The sequence below is a fragment of the Thamnophis elegans genome, chromosome 4 (assembly GCF_009769535.1).
Source record: "Thamnophis elegans isolate rThaEle1 chromosome 4, rThaEle1.pri, whole genome shotgun sequence".
Classification (NCBI taxonomy): Eukaryota; Metazoa; Chordata; class Lepidosauria; order Squamata; family Colubridae; genus Thamnophis; species Thamnophis elegans.
The window spans coordinates 11,572,388-11,597,866 of record NC_045544.1 but is presented as its reverse complement, the minus strand read 5'-3'; the positions used below and the strand labels follow the sequence as shown (position 1 = coordinate 11,597,866).

General features: G+C 39.8%; 1 protein-coding gene across 1 annotated transcript in view; it reads right to left on the bottom strand.

The window, feature by feature from the left end:
* ADGRB3 (adhesion G protein-coupled receptor B3) overlaps positions 1-25,479 on the bottom strand; it is a 556,344-nt gene that overhangs the window by 266,467 nt on the left and 264,398 nt on the right. Inside the window, exons 12-14 of the mRNA XM_032214959.1 lie at positions 13,400-13,546; positions 11,319-11,394; positions 4,342-4,444 (exon numbers count right to left, since the gene is read on the bottom strand). Of these exons, the coding sequence (XP_032070850.1) occupies positions 4,342-4,444; positions 11,319-11,394; positions 13,400-13,546 (326 nt within the window). The remainder of the gene's footprint in view (positions 1-4,341; positions 4,445-11,318; positions 11,395-13,399; positions 13,547-25,479) is intronic.

The following is a 25,479-nucleotide window of genomic DNA, read 5'->3' as shown; positions in this document are numbered from 1 at the left end:
CTGAAAAATATAATAAAAGGGGGGGGGGATGGAGAAGGCCTGTTGGAGGTCATGCTCAAGTTCACTTAACTCTCCCCTGGCCTTGGTATTACTGTGCCATTGTTCTGCAAATTGTTATTGGCCCCAGTAATTTTAATAATATTCCAAGCATGGGTATGGCTAGCTGATGAGAGCTAAATAGCTTGAAATAGATCTATACTAGTCTCCCTTTATTTATTTATCAGCATAAATATAACATATATATATATATATATATATATATATATATATATATATATACACATATACACATACATACATACATATACATATACATATACATACATACATACATACATACATACATACATACATACATACATATATATATATATATATATATATATATATAAAACATTACTCTAGTGACAATATTTGAATTGCTTATTGCTGTATTCCTTGGCTTATGATCACAATTGAGTCCAACATTTCTGTGGCTAAGCCAGACAATTGTTAAAGGAAGTTTTCTCCCATTTTACAACCTTTTTTGGCCACAGCTGTTAAGTACATCACTGTGGTTGTTAAATTAGTAACACAGTTGTTAAGTAAATCCGGCTTCTCCATGAGACTTTGCTTATCAGAAAGTTGTCATGGGTCATCACGTTAGCTCATAAATATGAGTCAGTTGCCAAGCATCTGATTTTTGACCGCGTGATCATGGGAATGCTGCAATAGCCATAAGTGTGAAAAACTGTCATTACTGAGCCATGGTGGTGCATTGGTCAGAATGCAGTATTGCAAACAAAAACTGCCTATATCCTGACGTTCGATCGTGACTGGCTCAAGGTTGACTCAGCCTTCCATCCTCACGAAGTCGGTAAAATTAGATCCCAGATTTTTTTTTGGGGGGGGGCAATACGCTGACTCTGTAAACCACTCAGAGAGTGGCATAAAACACCATCGAGCGGTATATAAGTCTAAGTGCTATTGCTCTAAGTCAGTGCCGTTATAACTTTGAATGGTCACTAAAGAAATATGTAAGTTGATTACTACCTGTAATTACAACCTCCACTCCTATTTATTGATTTTTGAAGTGACTCTTTTGGCCCCTCCAAGTTATGCATTATGTAATCTCAAGAGACAAAAAAAAAGCAGCAGAAATTCCAGAAATTTTCTTCAGTGTTGTGAGAGATAATAACAGAATCTTGAAGGCCTATCAGAATTTCTGACATCATTAAGATTGGCACCTATTCGGTAGAACCGGTTCATCAATCTACCGAACCGGTTGGAAGAGGTTCCACCAGTGGACCCGGAAAGCAGGCCACACCTACAGAAGAGGTTCCAAAAATTTTTGAAACCCACCACTGGTCCTTAGAAATGATTATTCTACACTATCATGCTCATATTTATAAAACTCAGTGCCTCTGTGAAAGGTAAGGATGACTACTGCGTTTGTGGTGCAATCAGAACATTGCATGTGTTGAAGTTGTCTTAACCCAAACCAAAGATGCCTTTTAAAAAACAAGTTTACATCCTATTCTTATGCATGCCAGTGCTGTGTGTGAGGTAATTTAAGGTGATTCTGACAAGTGTCATCGGCATCTTCATATCCGGTCACATGGGCGGCAAGCCACTCCCATCCGGTCACATGGGCGGCAAGCCACTCCCACAAAGGAGACCACACCCACAGAGTAGGTTTGAACAATTTTTGAAGCCCACCACTGCATGGCATCCAATTTTTATCAGAACTGAATAGTCTTTTCTCCTTCACCGTTCCTTTTCCAAGGCAAGATCTACATTTGTTTACTCTTTATATTGATCTCTTCAAATTTTAGGATACGGCCCAATAAAAAAGTTAATTTTATGAACCATTATTTCAGTGGGGATGTTGGCCATGTATTGAAATTCTAGCTATTCCAATTAATCAACCCTTAAAAACCCTAAAGCACATGCCATATAACATCCTAGACTTAACAACTGTCAATAAGAAATGTGGCATCACCTGGAGGCAGCAGAAGAGAAGAACTGGAGAAAATACAAAGACATGAAAATACAAGCATAATGACTGCGACAAAGGAAAGAAAAGGTAGTAGGAATACTAATAGGTGCCATGGGTGCAATCACAAAATATCTGGAGCCCCACTTGAATATCATGGGGCAGCCCTTGAAGAGCATTCGGAGACTTCAGCTCATCCAGAATGCAGCCGCGCGAGCAATTGTGGATGCACGTCGGTACACCCACGTTACACCTATCCTCCGCGAGCTGCACGATTGGTCTCCAGATACGCTTCAAGGTGCTAGTCGTCATTATAAAGCCCTTCATGGTATTGGACCTGGGTACTTGAGAGACCGCCTGCTGCCAATTACCTCCCAAAGACCCATTAGATCACACAGATTAGGCCTCCTACGGGTTCCGTCTACTAGCCAATGTCATCTGGCCACTACCTGGGGGAGGGCCTTCTCTGTGGCGGCTCCGGCCCTTTGGAACAAGCTCCCCGCAGAGATTCGGACCCTCACCTCTCTCCAGGCCTTCCGAAAAGCTGTTAAAACCTGGCTGTGTCGGCAGGCCTGGGGTCAATGAGTTCCCTTCCCCTCTCGAATCGTGTGGCTGTTGGTTGCTTTAAATGCCCTGTACATTTTGTTGTAGTTTTTGTGTTTCCCTTCCCCTCCTTGGGTTTGTGCGCCACCCTGAGTCCCGCCAGGAATAGGGCGGCATATAAATAAAATGAACCTTGAACCTTGAACCTTGATAAAATCACCACCAGTCAATTGCAAAAGGCAGCTTTACTTGGAACAGTTTACATCCAGTGGCAAAATCTTGTATGCTTTCAACTAACTACATTTCCTATCCCAGGTTTTTGGGAACGACTTGATTAAGTAGACAACAAGTGCCCAAAACAGTCTAAACATCTGCTGGCTCTTCTTGAAGTACAGGTGGTCCACAACCTCAATTGAACCCAAAATTTCTGTTGCTAAGCGAAACATTTGTTAAGTGAGTCTTGCCCCATTTTACGATCTTTCTCGCCACAGTTGTTAAGTGAATTGCAATTATAAGTTAGTAACATGGTTGTTAAGTGAATCTGTTTTGACACTGACGTTGCTTGTCAGAAGGTCGCAAAAGGTGATCACATGACCCCGGGACACTGTGACTATCATAAAAATGAGTCAGTTGCCAATCATCTGAATTTTGATCATCTAACCATGAGAATAGTGCAACGGTGCTAAGTGTGGGAAATTGTCATAAGTTATTTTTTCCAGTGCTGTTGTAACTTTGAACAGCCACTTAATAAACTTAATAAAAGACTCTACCTATAGTATTTTTAACTCTATGCCACAGAGCTTCTGGAATTGGGCAGTTTAAATATTTTAGTCATTGAAATAAAAATTAAATAAATGCACCATATTGGAGATTTCCTAGAGTTTATAAAGAGTTTAGAGTTTAGAGTTTTATTTCATTTGTATGCCGCCCTTTTCCCTGTAAGGGACTCAGGGCGGCTCACAACTCAAACAAGGGAAGGGGGATACAGACCATTGACAACAACACAAAACAATACATAATTAAAAATGCAACAATCATACCATTCGAGATAGGGGCAACGATTCTTTAGCCCCAGGCCTGTCGGAACAGCCAGGTTTTAAGTGCTATGCGGAAGGCCGGGAGGGTGGTGAGGGTGCGAATCTCCACGGGGAGTTCGTTCCAGAGGGTCGGAGCAGCAACAGAGAAGGCCTTCCTCCGGGTAGTCGCCAGTCGACACTGGCCGGCGGATGGAATTCGGAGGAGGCCTAGTCTGTGCGATCTAATCGGTCTGGTGGAGGTAATTGGCAGCAGGCGGTCTCTCAAGTACCCAGTTTAGAGCAGTTTAACAATGCATGGGAACTAGCAATAGCAATAGCAGTGGACTTATATACCGCTTCATAGGCCTTTCAGGCCTCTCTAAGCGGTTTTACAGAGAGTCAGCATATTGCCCCCAACAATCTGGGTCCTCATTTTACCCACCTCGGAAGGATGGAAGGCTGAGTCAACCCTGAGCCGGTGAGATTTGAACCGCTGACCTGCTGATCTAGCAGTAGCCTGCAGTGCTGCATTTAACCACTGCGCCACCTTGGCTCTAACTATTTAGGCATTCAGTGCTATGGAAATCGTCATGCTTTTGCATCTAAAATAAAATGAATTTGTCGTTTGAGTGAGTCCTTTCTGTTCGTACTGCATACATATTGCTTCTAATTACATAAAAGTAGCCACGGACTACAAAATCAATGGGGAAAAAAAAACGTGAGCTAAAATTGACTGGAGTTAAAACAATTCTTTATGTTATTTGTTTAAAATCTTCAGCCAATTGAAAAATAAGCAGAAATACTTACGTTTGCCAGGTGAGCTAATTCTATCTCTAGAAAGGAATCTGATGTTCTGGGTTCAGGTCGTATGGTGACCACAATGATTTTGGAGTTAATAACTGTATAATTTCTGGAGGGGAAAAAAAACAACAATTAAAAACACAACAATCACTAAAACTACAAGTCGATGTAATTAAGCAAAGAGAAACTGCGATTTTTTTAAACGTGGCTAGCTAAAAGGGAATTTAAATCAATTTTCCTCCAAAGAAATTATAAAAAATGCTGTCAAATACATCCAGGAATAAGGACACCCTTCCTGCTGATCCAAGTGCCTTTTTCTAAGTAAAATTTATTGATTTAAAAAAAACAAAACCGATTCACAACATAAATATTCACAAGCCTATAAACTCATTAATCTTCTGGTAAACCTGAGATTTGTTCTAGACAAAGCACAATTTTTTGTAAAGCTCTGGTATGGCCATTTTGCTGAATATCTATTGAAAAACATTCATAAGAATGACAGGGGGGTGGGAGAGATGTTCCAGAGGTAACCGACTCTGCTTTTCTCATCAATAACATGAGGGATTTGAATGTAATTTTGTGCCATCTATGAGCTACTTCGGTATTAAAAACAAAAACAAATAGCAGTGAATTCACACTACACTTGTGATCAAAGTATTTCCCTCTAAGATTCCTAAGGTCAGGACTTGACCCAGGGCTGGGTTTCGACCGGTTCGCACCGGTCCCTGCGATCCGGTTGGTCGCCGAACCCGGAAGTAAGTAACTTCCGGGAACGGCAAAGCCCCCCCCGCACCCGCGCGCGCCCGCACACCCGCGCCCACTCCTTACCCGGTTTTTTCGAATTTCACGCTTTCCACGCATGCGCAGAACGCCTGCGCGATCCTCCAGGAGCAGCTGGAGCATCGCGCAGACGCTAGTACGCACGTGTGTGCCGCGCGCGTGCACACGGACGCCGTGTGTGCGCGCGAGGACGCCGCGTGTGCGCGCGAGGACGCCGCGTGTGCGCACGCACCGCCGCGTGCGTGCGTGAGGACGCCGCCTGCCTCGTTCCAACCGATCCGGTTGGAACGGGGCGAGAAACCCACCCCTGACTTGACCTAATTGTCATCAAATTCACTAGGAGACATATGAGATTTTGGCTTTGGGTCTAGGTGTCAATTGTCAAGCCCTTCACTTTTAAAGGAGTTTTAAAGGTGAATAGTCTTGACCTGCTAGGTCATCTGAGTTAGTTTGCCCTCAGGCCATTATATTACCTTGCTTGGATGCTTAGAGGTAGGCATTACTAAAGGATACCTTTCCCATAAGAGAAGGAAAGATAATGAGACTTTAGTACAAAGGAAGAAATATTTAAAGTGTCCATTCTTTGATATTCCTAAATGGAGCAGAGGTGGGTTCCTACCAGTTCGCACCTATTTCGTAGAGCCGGTTCGTCAAATCTACCGAACCGGTTAGAAGAGGTTCCACCAGTGGACCCGGAAAGCAGGCCACACCTACAGAAGAGGTTCCAAATTTTTTTGAAACCCACCACTGGTCCTTGGATATGATTATTCTACACTATCATGCTCCTATTTATAAAACCCAGTGCCTCTGTGAAAGGTAAGGATGACTACTGCGTTTGCGGTGCAATCAGAACATTCCGTGAAGTTGTTTTAACGCAAACCAAAGATGCCTTTTAAAAAACAAGTTTACATCATATTCTTATGCATGCCAGTGCTGTGTGTGAGGTAATTTAAGGTGGTTCTGACAAGTGTCATCGGCATCTTCAAATCTGGTCACATGGGCAGCAAGCCACTCCCATCGGGTCACATGGGCGGCAAGCCACTCCCACAAAGGAGGCCACACCCAGAGAGTAGGTTCAAAATTTTTTTGAAACCCACCACTGAAATGGAGGATATGTTGAGAAATTCTCTCTATAGTTCTTACTGACCCTTACTGATATTTTTATTCCACTGTTTTCTTTTTATTCTTTTAATGAGTTGTTAGCCACAAAAGTCACCTTTGCAAGATGGGAAGGCATATAAATTGATTAAATTAATAAATTTCTAAAACTAGAATCAAGGCATATGATTCCAATATGAATTAAAAAATGAATGGACTGGGCATGAGGACTGGAGTAAAATGCCTTTTATAAATACCTCACCTCCTCTGCCAAATTCCTAACTGCAGGAATGATGTTCTCTTCCCTGTGCAGTTAGGCTATTCAATAAATTGTGTGTACCTCATGAAACTGAACTCCATTATGATAAAGTCAATGGATAATTTCCATATCGCAATGCAATCTTTAGAAGCAACGTTTTATTTAATAGCTGTCACTTGTATAGCTCAAGTGGGCAATTTCTTTTCAGCTGGAAAATACAAGGCAGGTTCCTGAGCTTCCCGAAAGTTACCAGTTGACAGTTAATGCAGTGTTTTCATGGAAAAAAACAACGCAAGATGAACTTCTTTTTGCTATATATTTCAGCTTAAATGTGGAGCTTGGATAATTAAGAACAAGCATTTTGCCTCACAGAAGGTTTGTGTTGCTAAACTTAACAGCATCTGAAAACTCTACTGAGAAATGAAATTCACCTACTGAAGTGTTTCTGTAGCCTTCTAAGTATTAATCAAGGCCCAATCTTTCCTAGTTATTAATATTATTATTTTTTAGATGACCTAAGGTCGGCTAGGTGCTGCCATCTGCTGGTTTTATTTATTTTTATTAAGTACTAAACCTGTATCTTTTTCTACAGCGTGGAAATTGTCTTACAATGCACCACAGAGGCTCACGATAAATACCCAACAGCATATTGAAATCCTGCCATACAGATTTCATATTGTGTATTATTCAAGATGTAAAACTGTCCAATTAAGCTTTAAAGCTTCTATCACATTTGTTCCAATTCAGTAAACGAAAAAAAATGTGCATTTATGCATTATATCAAGTCTTATAACTGAATAATCACAATCTCTTTGGAGCTAATATCCCTACAGATAGAATGCTAATATACAAAAAAATAGTATCGTCTGCTTTTAAACAAAAAAATTTTTTTTTTCTGGAGGAGATCTTGTTTATTTATTGTTTGTGACTTTGTGAAATGTTTCAAAACACTTCCGGCATGAAAGGGCATCAAACAGGAAACAAATCTAGATTGACTGCAAAAACAAAATCAAAGAGAGCAATAATGTGTTGGCAAGAACATTTATGCTATGCCACACTCCGATAAATTAGTCTTATTGACAAAATCACACAGAGACGTGATGAAGGACTCTTTGCTGCCCAAAGAAGCCACTTTTTAAGAAGGACTAATATTGTGATTATTTATGCAGGAAAATAATTAAACTCAGCGTGTCTTTTTCTTAAGGGAAATGAAGGGCATAGGTTATATTTAGGTAAGGAATATGTTAAGACATATACTGTGTGAGGTTTAGTTTTTTTCTTGAAAGATTAAAAATGCAATTTATTTATCAAGACTTATCAAAAACAAACCCACAAAAATTTAAAAAAAATAAACATTATTGGGAATACAAATGAAGACAGATCAAGATGACCAGAAGAGGAAGATATTTCATCAAAAAATACAAAGACATCCAGGTATGAATGTTTTTGTATGATGCCAATATGACAATAAAAATGATAACGATGGAAGACATATTTGTAGCTCAGGACTGAACTGTGGGGTCCTTGGTGCGTTCTGAGGTTGGCTGGTTTTTTTTGTTTGTTTGTTTCATTATTAAAGTAGGTCACATCATCTGCAATAAAACAAGCTCAGATGGCCCCAAGAACCCCATAAGATGACAATCAGACAAATCTGATTATATAGCTAGGATGCAACTTCTAAAACAAAACCTTTTCTTGTTCATGCAATCAGCTTCACCTTTGAGATGGATGGTATTTGCAGAACAACACCAGCCAAAGTCCTCAACATGCACAGGAAAACAATGGAAGAATACCTTTCTTTAAGCATCCAGTTCAGTGGTTCCCAACTTTTTGGTCCATGCCCCACCTAAGCATCTCTAAAATCCTGATGTCCCCCCCCCCCCCCGTGACATATTCTTCTTCCTTTACTCAAAAAGTGAATTCTACTCACACAGAGGAACCCTAAAAGGTTTAAACAAGGTTCAAATTGCCCCCATTAAAAATCAAATTGCCCCAGTGTGGGACATGGCCCCATGTTGGGAACCAATGGTCTAATTTCTACATTAGGACAGTATGATATCTTTCCCTGTTTGATGAGGGTACACCTCATATTTCTTTGTGGCACTAAAATCAGTGTATTAAATGCATGTGTACCAAAGAGAATTGGTACTTGATCCTATGCTGCCAACAATTGTACGTGTAGAAAAAGTTTTGCACAGGGAAACTGTTGTCATGGTATTACCATTTGATCAAGCTGCCATTGACTTCTCAAAGTATGTTATTAATCAGACAATTATACTGAAAATCCAACACACAGCTTATGAACAGCTGATTTTCTGTGCATGAAAGAATCATGCTATAAACACAGTGGGATGAAAAGCTGCTTTATCTTTATCAAAACTAACATATTAAAAAAGTTAATTTTTCAGAACCAAAGAGTTTTTTATAGATGAAAAGTGATGGCCTTTTGACAAACTTGATTTGGTATAACTCATTAACTAAATCTTGTTATGTACCTGATAACTAATTTAATTAATTACCATTAATTAAATGAACATTTAACAAGCACTTATTTGGAAGGCAAAGCATGCATCAAAGCAACTTTGTCTTGTAAGATCTAGAGAGTGAATCTGAGAAAATACTCCTATTTATACAAAATGTTCAAATGCTCCTGAATCATGGAGTAAACTTTACATTTTAAACAATATTTTTTTTTACATTCTCTTTTATTACATTTGCATCTTGTTGATTGAACGTAGGAGGATATATGAGGGGGTTGAGATAAACTTCCAATCAGAAGACCCATTTGCCTTCAGCAATGCTGTTAAATCATATACAATACCCCAAGAGTTAAAATAGTTATGCTGTTGGTAGAATTTCTTTCATATGTAAACTTCTCTATTAAGTGCTCATAAGTAATGCAGCACTAGAAAGATAAAATCCATGGGAGAATTAGTGGGCAAATAAAGATCTTTAATCCCTTTTTACTGTCCAAATCCCCCCCTTTTTTTAATTCCTCAAAGCCTGACTGAGAGCAAAACATATTGTTTTGTGGTCCTAACAGACTTTTGACAGCTGGGGAAGAGTGAAACATTCTTCCACTGTCTACCAATTCTCTTCACTAGTGTTTTTCCCCTCACTCTGCATATGTAGTATCTTGTCCCATACAAAGCTGTTGATGTGAAGACTTCGCCAGAGGAAGGAGAAAGAGAAGATACAAAGCTTCAACTAAGTACCCTCTCTTACTTCTTGCTGTGTATAGAGGGCTTCCGGGATGTCCCCTTGTTTTTCATTCTTCTCTGGTTTCATTTGTGTTTGTGCTTGACAGTGCCAATACAAGCAGTGTGAAGCAGTGTAATATAGACTGAACAAAAACTGCCCTGTCAGTCTCTGAACAAATCTCCTTTTGATTTCTATGGAACGTTTTTTTGATAAATGTCTAGTAGCCAATGGTTGCAGTTTTTCTCCATCAAGGTGAGAAGCCAAACTTTTCAGTTATACTTACTCAGCTGTAACTAAATCTTGACATAACATTGCGCCTAATTACATAATAATGCACTTAAGAAGAGGCACTATTATTACTCACTGAGAGTAGATTCCCCTCCCTTCAATATGCTTAGGACATCTAGTAGCTTTTGTATGAAATAAATGTGTGGAGTTGAAATATATCTATATCTTATCTAATAATGGCGTCATCTGTCTTTTTATTTTTTGTCTTTAGGTTAATATCTAGTCATTATCGAAGCACTTATGTTGCACAGATAAAAGCATGTTTGCATCTATAAATACCTACACCGATCTACACTTAAGACACTATGCCTTAACACTTACTGGTATGCTTTAATTTCAGCTGACAGATTGAAACTGTTCTACAGCTCTTCCTTTCTCTCTCTCTCCTACATACGCATAGAGACTCATTCTCTCATTCCTCCTAATTCTTAACCATTCCTCTTTTCATTAGAGAAAGCCCTGATCACCTTTTTCTTCTTCCCCATTACTTGTATTGAACTAAAGAAAGCAATTTGGTTCACCCATGAGGAGTATCTCCTCTTCCTATTACAAGCTTCTGCCTTCTCCCATTGCTGTCTTATCTCTTGCTGACTCCTCCAGATAGTATTGATTTGATTTGATTTGATTTGTCTTGTATGCCTCCCACTCCCGAAGGACTCCGGGCGGCTCACAATAGACAGGGAAAGGAGATAAATAGACAAAGACAAAGACAACACTTTAAAAAACACAACATTCACAATTTCCGTGGGGCTGGATGTTTCACAAGCCCCCCGGCCTGCTGGAGCAGTGCAATCTTATGTGATCCAAGTGATTTGGACATCAAATATCAAAAATCCTTGCCAATCTGGCTAAAGATAAGGGATTGCAGAAATTGAAGACACACACAAAAAATATCATCTGTTCTAGATGTCCGAATGTTGTTGCCTCACTATGCTTCTTCAGTCCACCCTGTTGCCAGACCTAGGAAAACAAAACTGGAGAAATTTTTCTTCAGTTCTGCTATTGAAGGTCAATGGGAAAATCAAGGAAAGCATACAACACACTTGATGTAGAACTCAAAACAGGTTAGTTGTTCCTTCTTTAGACAAAAATCAGAAATAAAGTCTTATATTTCATTCCTGCCTGTTTCTACAGGACACATCCAGGGGAAGGATACTGCAAAATTCCCATTCCCTCCCCACTCCTGGGGAAAGGATATTGCAAAATCTCCATTCCCACCCCACTCTGGGGCCAGCAAAAGTTAGTATTTGCCAGTTCTATGGACTACTCAAAATTTCCGCTACCGGTTCTCCAGAACCTGTAAGAACCTACTGAATTTCACCCCTGATTTGAACTGTCCCTTACAGTCATCACTTACCTTAAGGTAGGCAAAATAAGCTCTAAATTTTTGTACAATACTGCTCCAAGTACAAACACGGTGGATTCATCTAGTTCTAAAATCAAAGGAAGAAAGAAGACAATATGTAGGTGAAATTTGATATCTTTCCAAGCATCTCCAACTTTGTCATTACAGAGATATATAAAACAGTATTTTATCATTATAGAAAACTTTGCTTAGGGAAAACCAAAACTGCAATTATAATATATTCTAGTGAATTGTTTTATAATAATGTAATAAGATTTTACATTTAGGGATGAAAAAAAGTCATGAGACTTAAGCATCTCACATGATTAGGAGCATTCTGAAACCTTATTTGTGAAATACATCATTTGCTAAACTGTATTATATTGTATTATCTTAATTATTATAATTAATAACCTAATCTAATAATCCAAGTATTTCTTTGTCTTTAAGAAAGTCACTGGAATGGTTACTGGTCTTTAAATAATCCCACCAATCCCAAAAAGTTAAATAAGCTATTTCCCACAATGAACTCATAGTGAACTGTTGTGGCCTGGCAGGAGCCATTGGAGCTGCCGCCAGACTCCGACAGCGAGGGGTCTTATGAGTCAGCCCTGGAGGAGGTAGAGGACCCTGGACAGGGTTCTGACTCCGAGCAGAATGAGGAGAGACTGGTTGCCACCAGGTGGCGTCTGAGCCTTGGATCAGTGTGGAGGAGACAAGAGTGAGTGATCCAGAAAACACCTGTGAGTTGTTCCGAAATGCATGCCGTCGAAAGGCTACTCGGCGTCAAGAACAACGGCGTAATTACAAGAAGTGATTACACTCAGCTGATGCTCATTAAGATCCTCTCCTGATTATAAAAGAGACTGCTTGTGCCACGCCTTTCTTCAGAAGTCAGTGTTAAGGACTAACAAGAAACAAACTTGGCAGGCTGGATTGCTGCCAGAGTTTGTTTGCGTTGCTGCCAAGTTTTGTAGGACTTGCTGCCAGAGTGCTTATCTCTTTGTTTATGTGGCTTGCAGCCAACGAGAGTCTGGACTGATTAAAGAAACCTTCTCATTTACGTTGGTTTCGGCTTTCGTTTCTGGACGGAGGAGGGGGGTCAGAACAGTGAACCCTGGTCAATTTTAGCTAATAATGTCCTATATAAGCCTATATTTGTAGAAAACACGTCAATTAACCTTGCGCAACAAAGGTAAGCATAGCTCATTCCCATATGGAAATGGACAATTATGAGAACTCTCCTCCTTCTCCATTCCCCATTCAAGCACAACTGAGTACTTATCTTTGCTTGTTTTGTAACAGGATACTAACTTGGTAGTGAGAAGCCCATCACTTCCTTTCCCATAGATGAGAGTTATAGATAATGAACATGATCATTCACACACAGATACGTAAGCAAGGAAGAGGAAGAACCAGATAAATGTGTACTATGTCAGTCCCTTTTTCACATAAGGAACTGAAATGGCTTTTCCTACAATGTGTAAAGGGACACAAAGATTACAATAGCCATTTGGGTGCACCCTGAAGCAGGCAAATGTTTTTCAGCTGGTCTCTATTATTATGATTATTATTTTAAATTTATTATGACCACCCACTCCGATAGTGACTCTTTCCCCTTGATTTTCCTACTGATTCCTTGCTGTTGCCATATTATTTCCAACTTCAACTGGGTTCCCATAGAAATAGAAACAGGTGCATTATAATAGGGAGGCACCACCAGCTATGAACTAATGAGAAGCCCAAAAGAGAAATCCAGGAATTAGCTTTCATATTCACAGACTCAAGAACTTCGAATTGTACAAAGAATAAAACTTGACATTCTTTCTGCTATATATTTTTTCTTGCTTTTTGGAGAACTGTCATATTATAACCATAGAAGTCTAGTTGTAAATGCTAATCATTAAGATTCAATAACCACCTTTTGCACTATACATTTGTATAGAAGGAACAAGTTTAAAATCCGACTGTAATGCTAATCTTCAAATAGCTGATCCAAAATACCAATGAAGCAAGCCCACAAATGCATGAGTTAGCAAGTTAGCTTTCTTTCGTGAAATAGAAAATGAAAAGGCTGCTGAGGTTTTTTTTACCTGTTGACATAGGGGTGAAGATACTTTTGGGAATCACAACCCTGTCTTCTGAGTTTCGGGCCCAGTCAACCATTCCTTTCCTTCCTCTCATGGGGAAATTGATGTCTGTTAGAACAGATGCTGCAGGAAGCTTCTGAATGCTGGCCACTATTAAGAAAAAGGAAAAAAAAAATCAAGCAGAATTCTTGTTTTAGTAGTCAAAAGTATTTTATTGTGGATCTATTAAAAAGAGCGCATGTGTTTCGGAATTCTGACAGTGAAAAGATGAGTTTTATACAGAGGTGGGTTCCTACCAGTTCGCACCAGTTCGGTAGAACCGGTTCGTGATATCTACCAAACCGGTTAGAAGAGGTTCCACCAGTGGACCCGGAAAGCAGGCCACATCTACAGAAGAGGTTCCAAAAAAATTTGAAACCCACCACTCACTCACACACACACACACACACACACACACACAGAGAGAGAGAGAGAGAGAGAGAGAGAGAGAGAGAGAGAAAGGAAGAAATAAATAAATAAAAAAAGAAAAAAAGAAAGAAAAAGTGAGAGAGAGATGAAAGAAAAAAAGGAAAAAGGGACAGAGAGACAAAAGGAAGGAAAAAGAGAGGGGGGAGAGAGAGAGAGGGAGAGGGGGGAGAGGGGGAGAGAGAGAGAGAGAGAGAACACACGGCTGACAAGCCACTCCCACCAGGTCACATGGCCGGCAAGCCACTCCCACAAAGGAGGCCACACCCACAGAGTAGGTTCGAAATTTTTTTGAAACCCACCACTGGTTTTATAGGAACATATTTCAAATTTAAAAAGAACAAAAACTGCAATCCTAAGTTGGTGGACTCAGAGGTCGGCTCATCAAATACATAGAATAATTTCATTGTATGCATAAAAACCAGAAAGATGACAAGCTGAGGCATGACTAATAGACTGTGAGTGCAACACTGTGAATTTTATTCTCTCACTTGTCAGCTAGATTCAGAATCTTAGTAGGGACTCTCCATCCTGTTATTCCATGACATGAGATTCACATGGAAGGAGATAGTAGAGCTGCATTTTCAGACCAGATTCTGAACTGATCAAAAATGACAGAATTAGGAAGAAAGTATTATAAACTGCTTGAGGATGTATAATTTCTAGAACCAAACTAATGAAGCAGTAACAACTCCTATATCCATTGCCCAGAAACCCTATTAAATAGATTGACATATTCGCAGCCTGCAGCTTCCTTTTGGACGAAGTAGAAAAGCAGAAATCTGGAATTGTACAAGTCGTTCTTGATTATTTTTCCATGTGAAAAACAATCATTACCATTTTATTACTTCTGATTAGCACCTTTAGAGAGCAAAACACAATTGCACCTAACTTCATTTTCCTTCACATTAACTATTCAGAGTAGATGGCTGATATTTTATTTGACATATAAGGAAAGAAGATGCAAATAGTCTGAGTAGATTAAGGAGATTTTTCTCTAAATTATTGTATTGTATTGTATTGTATTGTATTGTATTGTATTGTATTGTATTGTATTGTATTGTATTGTATTGTATTGTATTGTATTATTTGTATGCCACCCTTCTCCGGGAGGACTCAGGGCGGCGAACAATTCAAGGGGGAAAAAGGAGAACATAAAAAGACAAAATACAAATAATAAAAGTAAACAACAGTCACACAACCATACATGTCGAGAGGGGAGGGAACTCATCACCCCCAGGCCTGCCGGCAAAGCCAGGTTTTGACGGCTTTCCGGAAGGCATGGAGAGAGGTGAGGGTCTGAATCCCTGTGGGGAGTTCATTCCAGAGGGCCGGAGCTGCCACAGAGAAGGCCCTCCCCCGGGTAATAGCCAGGTGGCATTGGCTGGTAGACGGCACCCGGAGGAGGCCAACCCTGTGAGATCTAATGGGTCTGTGGGAGGTAATTGGCAGCAGGCAGTCTCTCAAGTACCCAGATCCAATACCATGAAGGGCTTTATAAGTTACGACTAGCACCTTGAAGCGTATCCTGAGACTGATCGGTAGCCAGTGCAGCTCGCGGAGGATAGGTGTTATTACTTGTAGCATGCCCTCAGTGTACAAATCTTCCTTATTAAGCAGAATACAAGTAGCCCTCAACTTACCACAGTTCATTTAATGAGCGTTCACTGAAAAAAAGTGAGTTATGAGTGTTTTTCAGTTATACCTTTGCAGCATCCCCATGACCATGGGATTAAAATTCAGGCACTTGGCAACTGACTCATACTTATGACTGTTGCTGGGCCCCAAGGTCATGTGATCCCCTTTTGCGACCTTCTGACAAGCAAATTCAATAGGGAAACCAGATTCACTTAACAACCGTGTAATCAACTTATCCACTGCAGTGATTCACTTAACAAATGAAGCAAGGAACAACATAAAATGGGGCAAAACTCACTTAACAAATGTCTCACTTAACAACAGAAATGTTGGGCTCAATTACGGCTGAAAGTCAAGGACACTACCTGTACTTTACACAAGCCTTTCAGTACATTTATGATCTGTACATTTATGATCTATATTCCAATTAGAAAACAACAGCACTTAGCACTTATATACCGCTTCACAGTGCTTTACAGCCCTCTCTAAGCAGTTTACAAAGGCGGCCTATTGCCCCCAACAATCCTGCTCCTCATTTTACCCACCTCGGGAGAATGAAAGGCTGAGTCAATCTTGAGCTTGGTGAGATTTGAACTGACAAATTGCAGGCAGCCGGCAGTCAGCAAAAGTACCCTGTAGTACTGCATTCTAACCACTGTGCCATTGCAGCTCAAAACAAGACATTTTGATGATGCAAATCTCTCCTAAAAAATATTTTGCTCAACACTTCCTCCCTCAAATAGCTTTTTGCATATTTGGAAAGAATCAAGATGTATTTAGCCTGTTTGAATTCAACCTTAGCTTCCATTCATTCAGAGACCATTCATCCAGCCGAGTTGTCGCATTCAACAAAGATTTCCTTCCGTTTTATTTTTTTTCAAAGAGTGTGTTTTCCCGAAAATAAGACCCAATTGGAAAATAACCCCTAGCATGTTTTTTTCCAGGATGCTCATAGTATAAGCCCTATCAAAAAATAAGCACCAGTTAAGATTGTCAGCCAGAATAGCATTTGCCCAATACTGGAAACAAAATAATACCCCCTCAGATGAATTAGTGATAAAAAAACTTTGGATTGTGCAGAGATGGACAAATTAACACTGAAATTAAAAGATAAAGAAGAGTCGGAATATTATGAAATTTGGAATAATTGGTATAAATGGCTGCAAAACAAGAATAAAATTCATTAAGCCAAAAACCAATATATAAATATATATATATATATAACTGTGTATAAAGATGTGTAAATATAGAAGCGAAATACTATATACAGGTACAGGTATGATGACATAACAATGTTGATGTAATGACTGTCATGGCCCGACAATTGTGCGATAGACATATGCGTGCCGACAAAATAGCACCGATTAAAACGCGACGTCAAAATCGCGCCGACAAATTTGCAATGATAAAATCGCGACAACAAAAGCGCAATAACAAGCACAATAAAATCGAAAAAAATTACTTTTAGGGTTAGGGTTAAATAAAATTGAAAAAATTACTGTAAGTTTGTTGGCACGATTTTGTCATCGCGCATTTGTCATCACGCTATTGTCAAAAATCAATTAGCGATTTTGACGGCGCTCATTTGTCCGTCGCGGTTTTGTCGGTGCGCATATGTCTATCGCGCATTTGTCAGTGAACCTTGACTGCAAGGTGTTGTAGAAGGGGGAAAAAAGCTGCCAAAAAAAAAAAAAGATTGCCAGCCAGACAGACACATTTAGTACTGTATTTCCCCCAAAATAAGCCCTAACTGGAAAATAAGTCCTAATACATCTTTTAGAGCAAAAATTAATATAGGATCCAGTCTTATTCTCAGGGAAACACTGGTAACAGTAAAAGCAGTGAGCTAGTAGAACAGATACGGTATGCAGATTTATCTGTTGACTTATTGGAATAGCTCAATAATAACACAAGTTAAGCTTTAATGTACTTTATGAATAGTTCTGGTTGAATGCCCTTTTAGTTTTATTTTTAAATACAATCCCCATCTCAACAAAATCTGGTTCCTGGGAAGTTGAGCGAATAAAACTTAAACCTGGGTAAAGATGTGGGTAGAAAAAGGCATTTTGCAAAGCAAAATCTTAGCGCGGAAGAAAAAAACTCTGCAAAAATGCTAAAGAGCTTCATCAGGCCAAACTGGTGTTTATGGTTTTAGCTTATTGGCCCAAATAAATCATGCTAAGTCCATGATTGGGAAGAACCACTGGAATTCCAATGTTTGTGTAAATTTCACATTTCTTACCCAGATTCTTTCCCATGTCTCCAACATTATTGGTTCTTCAATATTTTGAGCCCATTTTATCATACAATCTTTAACTAATTCTGTTTCCGAATCCATCTGTATTAATACATTATATATCCTCTTTATATGCATTAAGCTTTGATCTCTTATTTGTTTAAACAAATTATCCTCAACTTGGATAAAACCAATTTTTTGATCTATTTTCCACCTAGCCTGTAATTGCCCATACTGGAACCATGTTTGAACTACCTTCTCCTCTTTTAATACCTCTAAGGATTTTAATTGTAATACCCCCCCTTTCTGAGGTAAGAAGCTGTCTGTAAGTAATTCTGTCCTGTTTTTGTGCTGTATTCATATTTTCAATTGCGTGTCTAGGAATTGCCCACATGGGTATTTTGTCATTTAATTTATATTGGTATTTTTTCCAGACCCGCAGTAAAGCATTTCTTAAGATATGACTTTTTAAATTCTTATCCAATTTTTTGTTGAATAACAGGTAAGCATGCCAACCATTGAAATTCCAATGTTGAAGGCAGAAAATAAATGATTTAGGGAAAAACTTGAAGGACAACATGTAAACATGAAGAAAAAAGCTGAACAGAATTAAGCAATTAAGAATTATGTCAACTATTATTTAATGATGAGCATAATTCAGCCAAGCCACCTCTCCAAAACAGGGCTTATTGTCCCTAGAAACAATGTTTAGTTTGTACTACAGAGCATAAGAACAACTGAATACAGTAGGTTCCCCTCCACCCACAAAAAAACCCCCCAAAATTTAAAAAAAAACAAGCATATATTGTGTTGTGCTATTAATATGCAAAACCCAGAAACCTATTACAGTCAGTTTTAAGTGAGTTGTACGAATATACATACTGACAGTTCATAGCTCTGAATGCAAATACGGGATATATTTTTTTTTAACCGAAATGCCTGCCCATTTGTGTGTTATAATTGGTACAAGAGTGGGGAAAACATAGGCAGGCTAAAAAAAAAAAAATCTGTTTATCTATCTCACCCTATTTATAATGTAGTGGTTATCTAGAGATCTCCTGTTATAAGCACACTGAGTGGGACTCCATGGTAACATTGCCAATTTGAAATAAGATTCAGAGTAGTTCTAAGCATTCGGCAGGCTGGCACATATTCACATTAGCAGAGAGAATGAACCATCCATTTTCTAAATAATCATAGAAAGAAGGTAATAGAGTCAATTTTATTTTCACACTGCATCTATTGGTACATGACTAATTTACAGCAAATGCCCCAGAGAGGGGTAAAAGGAGAAAGACAACAGGAAGAGCTGTGGAAGCAGTTACAACAAAATTACAGCAGAAAACGATTTAGCCTCTCCTAAGTGGGTTTCATTTTAAAGGAAAGTGTAATTCAAGCCAAGAGACAAGGAAAATTAAGGTAATAATCATATTAGATTTTCCGAAATATATGGCTTGACAGCTAGCTCTTTAGCAAAGTTGAATTTAAGGCTGTTACATGCATATGTACACAAACGCTCACAATTCTGAAATGGTTTGCTTGATCATGAAATGCCCAGCCGCTGCACTCTGAAATTGTGTCCTTGTGAAGGGAGCATTGAGCATGTATTTGCAATTATTGTGATCAACATTCGCAACCTTCCCAGCTGGCTTCTGGCAATCAAAATCAATGGGAGAAATCAGATTTGCTTAATGGCCATGAATCTCTTTCAGAGATTCGTTTGCAGGTAGACCTCAGTTAAAGACGTTTTCTTCGTAAGTTATGACAGTGCTGAACCCCATGGCCACATGATCAAAATTTGAGTGATTAGCAACCCACCCACACTTACAGCCACAAGGGTGCTTCAACTCTGACCACCTTTCTACCTCCCCCTCCATCTCTAGAATTTTGGCTGGCCTGCTCAGTAGAGCCTTCACCATTCTCCATCTCCTTGTGGCTTCAATCTTACCCAGGCCTGCCAGCACCACCAGCACTGCAAAGGGCTGTTTCATTCCTTGTGCCATTGAATTGAATTGAATTGAATTTATTATATTCCTATGCCGCCCTTTTCCCAGAAGGGACTCAGGGTGGCTCACAACCCAAGTCAGGGGGGGGGGGATAGGGGATACAAATGGGGGGAAAAAAGACATAGACAAACAATACCACAATTTAAAAAAACAACTCAACAGACACACCATTCGAGCGGGGACAGGAACTCATCAGCCCCAGGCCTGTCGGAACAGCCAGGTTTTAAGGGCTTTGCGGAAAGCCTGGAGGTTGGTGGGGGTCCGAATCTCCACGGGGAGCTCGTTCCAGAGGGCCGGAGCAGCCACAGAGAAGGCCCTCCTCCAGGTGGTCGCCAGTCGGCATTGGCCAGTGGATGGAATTCGGAGGAGGCCTAATCTGTGGGATCTAATCGGCCTATTGGAGGTAATTGGCAGCAGGCAGGCCAGCCACCCCATTGCACCACAGCACAAAGCCATAGCTGCCCCTGCTGCCTTGTGCTCTACCAACGCTGCTGGACCCAAAAGACTTTGGCTGTTTCCTTCCTCCTGCAGCTGATGAGGTGAGCTCTCCGTGGCCTTGTGTGAAGCAGACGAGGCCATGTGCAGCCTTCTCCAAATCACACATGGCTGCCTCATGAGGCTCAGCAGCCTTCTGAAGCCTTCCAAGAAGGCGGTGCATCAGGGATGGGTTGCTGCTGGTGTTGCTGGCGCTTTGCTTCGTGCAGTTGCGCATACATTGTTCTGTGCATGTGCAGAACATGAAAAAAAAATGACTGAAAAACAAGCCGAAAGCAGCAGCGGTGACCGGGGAATGATTCAGGGGCATGGACAGCCTGTCGTCCCCTACCGGTTTGGCAAACCAGTCCCAATTTCCACTAGCGGTTTGCCCAAACTGATGCGAACCGGTAGCAACCCACCTCTGCTGTGCAGGATTCAGAAAAGCACAGGGACGACTTGGAGAAAGGTGTGTGCAGCTTTCCTTGGGAAGAAGCAGCTGCATGATATGTTGATATAAGAGAACATCAGTTTCCCAGAACTCTCATGACTAAGCAAAGGAAAGCAATCAGACGTCAAAGGACGCAGCATAAGCTTTTGGACAATAAGCTGGAATGCAATGTAATTTTCCCAAACCAGAGACTGATAAGAAACTCTGCACTGGAGTTTTCTTAGGTCAATCCATCTTCCCCAACCTGCACATTACTTTGGGATAATTATCCAAAATGTGATTATTTAAGTATTTTATACTAGTGCTGGCAATTGCCCGAGTATTTATAGGAGAAAAATGTCTGGCCCAAACGTAATTTCTAATGTTGGATTTTCCCCCTTACCAGAGGGAGCCCCCCTTGTGGAGTACTGTGAAGCCATTACCATGGAAACTCCATCGCTCTGTGCAGTAGGAGCCAGTACGGCACAACAGGCTGTATCTTAACAGAGCACCCACCTTGAGGGGTGTTAGGCGTGTCTTACCCCCAGAGTATTTTTCTCAAGTGAGTAAGTCATCTGTGTGCCAAGTTTGGTTGAAATTGTTGAGGCGTTCCAGAGTTACGCTGGAAAACACACACACACACAAACAGCCATAGATAGATAGATAGATAGATAGATAGATAGATAGATAGATAGATAGATAGATAGATAGATAGATAGATAGATAGATATAGATAGAAAGATAGATAGATATAGATATAGATATAGATATAGATATAGATATAGATATAGATATAGATATAGATATAGAGATAGAGATAGAGATAGAGATAGAGATAGATAGAGATAGAGATAGATAGATATAGATAGATATAGATATAGATAGATAGATATTAATTAGTTATCCTTCAATATTAAACTCTGATTATGCTCCAAATTTTGAAGGAGAGGGAGAGGGAGGAGGGAGAGAGAGAGAGAAAGAGAAAGAGGGAGAGAGAGAGACCACATAGTACTTTAAAATATGCCTAACATTGTATTTCATGTTAATCTGATACTATCTGACTTATATCCATAACTCTATAAAATAAGTTATCAACATATGTTGGGAATAAAATAAAACTCTACTTTTTCCCTAGTCCAGAACACCAGCAGAAATCAGAATACAATTCTGAATAGAATTTAAGGCTTAATATTCTCCACAAACAAGAATTATGCAGAACAGGAGTATAATGAATGTAAAAGAACTGGAGACTTATAGGACGGGACAGCGTAAGACATGTATTCCAGAAAAGGAGTAGAGGCCATTTTGATTCCTTCCAAGACTCTCTTTGGAGAGCACAGATAAGAGTATTGCTTACAATCCACTTGTTCAGTAACCATTTGAAGTTACAACAGTCTGAACAGGGAGACCTATGACCAGACCAGTTGTGGATATTCAACCTCCCCTTGGCCATGTGATTGCAATTCGGGTATTTGACAGCCAACATTGCATTTATGAAATTCAAATGTCCCTTGGTGATGTGATCACCTTTTACAATTTTCAAGGCCAGCTTCCAACAAGCAAAGCCAAAAGAGAAGCTGGAGGAAGTGGCATGTTGGGGGGAGGGGAGTCATATTATATCCTGCTTAATGACCCATGATGATTCACTTAACAACTGCAACCAGAACTGCCGAACTGCCCTTTTAAATTGGGCACAGTCGTGTGATTTCCCCCCCCCACTTTATGACTACATCATTTAGCTATAGAATAGCCAATCACAATTGCTGTTGGTGAGAGGTCTCATTTGTCAATAGTAATGTGATCATAGCTACCATAATCCAGACTAACAACAATCTGGATACAACATAGAGGGAAAGAGGAAATGCAATTGCAATAGCAGTTAGACTTATATACCACTTCATAGGGCTTTCAGCCCTCTCTAAGCGGTTTACAGAGTCAGCATATCGCCCCCCACAATCTGGGTCCTCATTTTACCTACCTCGGAAGGATGGAAGGCTGAATCAATCTTTGAGCCGGTGAGATTTGAACCGCTGAACTGCAGATAGCAGTCAGCTGAAGTGGCCTGCAGTACTGTACTCTACCCACTGCGCCACCTCGGATCTCTAACAGTGCTAAGTCATAACTATGAATCCAGTACCAAGGGACCATTGGAACACAGGACAACTAAACCGGAACTCCTCAAACAAGATCATACCCAAGAACAATGTCTGAATTTAGCCAAACTCATTTCTTTACTTCTAAAAAAAAAAATTCTTAATTCTACTCTACCTTTGAAGATAATGCAAAACCAAGTTTTTTTCCATTTAAGGCAATGGTGATTATTCCATCCTTTTTTCTGTATAATGCATATAGTACTAGAAAAGCCTATATTTTTTCCTCTCTGGATTCTAAAGCTGCATTCTTCTCTACTACTGTGTATATGTGAAATAATATACAGAAATAAGATCATGCTAGAATGGAAAAAAAAATATAGATATAGTTTCTGCCTTCTCAATGTGAAACATTTTTGTAATACTCATCAATGAAGGAAAAGTGGCATACATCAATTTTTCCTTAGCATATATTTTTGTCAATAAAATATCTTTAGATTCTGTGTAGATTAGTTTTCACAGAAAACAGATTAAATCATTTAGTAAAATGCACATATATAGGTGGTATATTATTGTAAACAATGTTAGCTAAAATGCCATTTGTTTTGATTTTTATAGTGCATGTTTGCATTTGCAAAACATGTTTGAACAGAATAAAGTGCATGATTCGTAAAAGATAAATTCCTAATTTTATGCGATATCAATGGAGACAAATTTTATAAAAAAACATTTCACTATTTTTCATTAGAACAAAAATAATGTGTTTGCGCTGAATACACCAATACAAAGCAGAAAATCACTCTGGGTTAAGTGTTCACAATAAGGAATTATGCAAAAAAACATTTAAATGAGAAGCATAAAAGGTCTTTAATTAAAACTATAAAACTATCTTTAATTAAAATGTTAGTTATTTCAGATTTGCTGTAAGCTTTAACATTTTATACTGTGTATTTTCAGCATAAAATAAAATAGTCCGATATTTTGTGTAAAGGCCCCTTGTGCATTGTCTAATTTTTCAGATGGTGGTGATTTTCTCTGGATGTTTTTTTTTTTTTTTTTTGCATTTTATACTGCGTGAATTTTTTAAAATGTATATTACATGCTACTCAGCACTCAGAGGTGGGTTCCTACCAAAGATAAACCTCCAAGAGGCCTCAACAATTCTCAGGGGAGTGCTAATGACCGCAAGGACATATATCCTTCCATTCTCCCCTTATGACCATCACATTTGTATAATGACTGCTACAAAAAAGGTTATAAGTCATGCATGGTCATGTGATGACCTCCTTAATATGACCATCAAAACTTATGACCAAAATTGTGGTTGTGAGTCAAGGATTTGGAGGAATTTGAGGAAGATTTTGACAATGACCACCAGAGGGAGATAAGGTAGTAGGGCCGGGCTGCCTTGTTACCAGAGAAAAAGAATGGGCAATTTGGTATAAAAATCTCCATTTCTATCTAGAATCTTTTCCTGGGCTCCTAGGCATCTATACATAATCAGAATGACTCTAAAATATGGGGGGAAATGCATCATGACATCAATAGCAATAGCAGTTAGACTTATATACCGCTTCATAGGGCTTTCAGCCCTCTCTAAGCGGTTTACAGAGTCAGCATATCGCCCCCAACAACAATCTGGGTCCTCATTTTACCCACCTCGGAAGGATGGAAGGCTGAGTCAACCTTGAGCCGGTGAGATTTGAACCGCTGAACTGCAGATAACAGTCAGCTGAAGTGGCCTGCAGTACTGCACCCTAACCACTGCGCCACTTCGGGTCTGACACAATGCAAGCTTTTCACTTTACAGTATATCTATACTACAACACCACACATACGTACATGAAGCACATGGTCTGCATGGTAATTCAATTTGCATCCTTTGTCTTTTTTTTCCCTTCCCGCAATAAAAGACCATATCTAGGCCTCTTATCAGTGAACATTTTGGCCTCTGGCTATTTTTGTTAAACCAAAGTCTATTTATAACAGCAATAGCGACAGCATTTATATACCGCTTCATAGTGCTTTACAGTCCTCTCTAAGTGATTTATAGCAGCGGTCTCCAACCTTGGCAACTTTTAAGACTTGTGGACTTCAACTCCCAGAATTCCTCAGTCAGATTTGCTTTGCTGGTTGAAGAACAGCTCAAAAGGCTGAGGAAAAGCTGAGCCAGATTTGCTGGCTGGGGAACTCTGGGAGTTGAAGTCTTAAAGTTGCCAAGGTTGGAGACCCCTGATTTATAGAAGTCGGCATATTGCCCCCAACAACCTTGGTCCTCATTTTTAGATAACAGTCTCCCTTGATTGAATTCTGGGGAGGATTGCCCAAGCTTTTCTAATTCATGTTGGGGCTGGTGTTGGACTCACTTAGATTATTAGTACCAAATGTCTTCAACATCAGAGTTGTCTGAAGGCAAAATGGTCAGCATATATTTGTATTTGTATTTGGTTTATTTGTATGCTGCCCTTTTCCAGGAGGGACTCAGGGCGGCGAACAACTCAGGGGGGAAAGGGAACATAAACAACAGTACACATAATTAAAATACATGAAAATCACAAAGTCATACCAGTCGAGAGGGGAGGGGAACTCATCAACCCCAGGCCTGCCGGCACAGCCAGGTTTTGACGGCTTTCCGGAAGCCTGGAGAGAGGTGAGGGTCTGCATCTCCGCGAGGAGTTCATTACAAAGGGCCGGAGCTGCTACAGAGAAGGCCCTCCCCCGGGTAGTAGCCAGATGGCATTGGC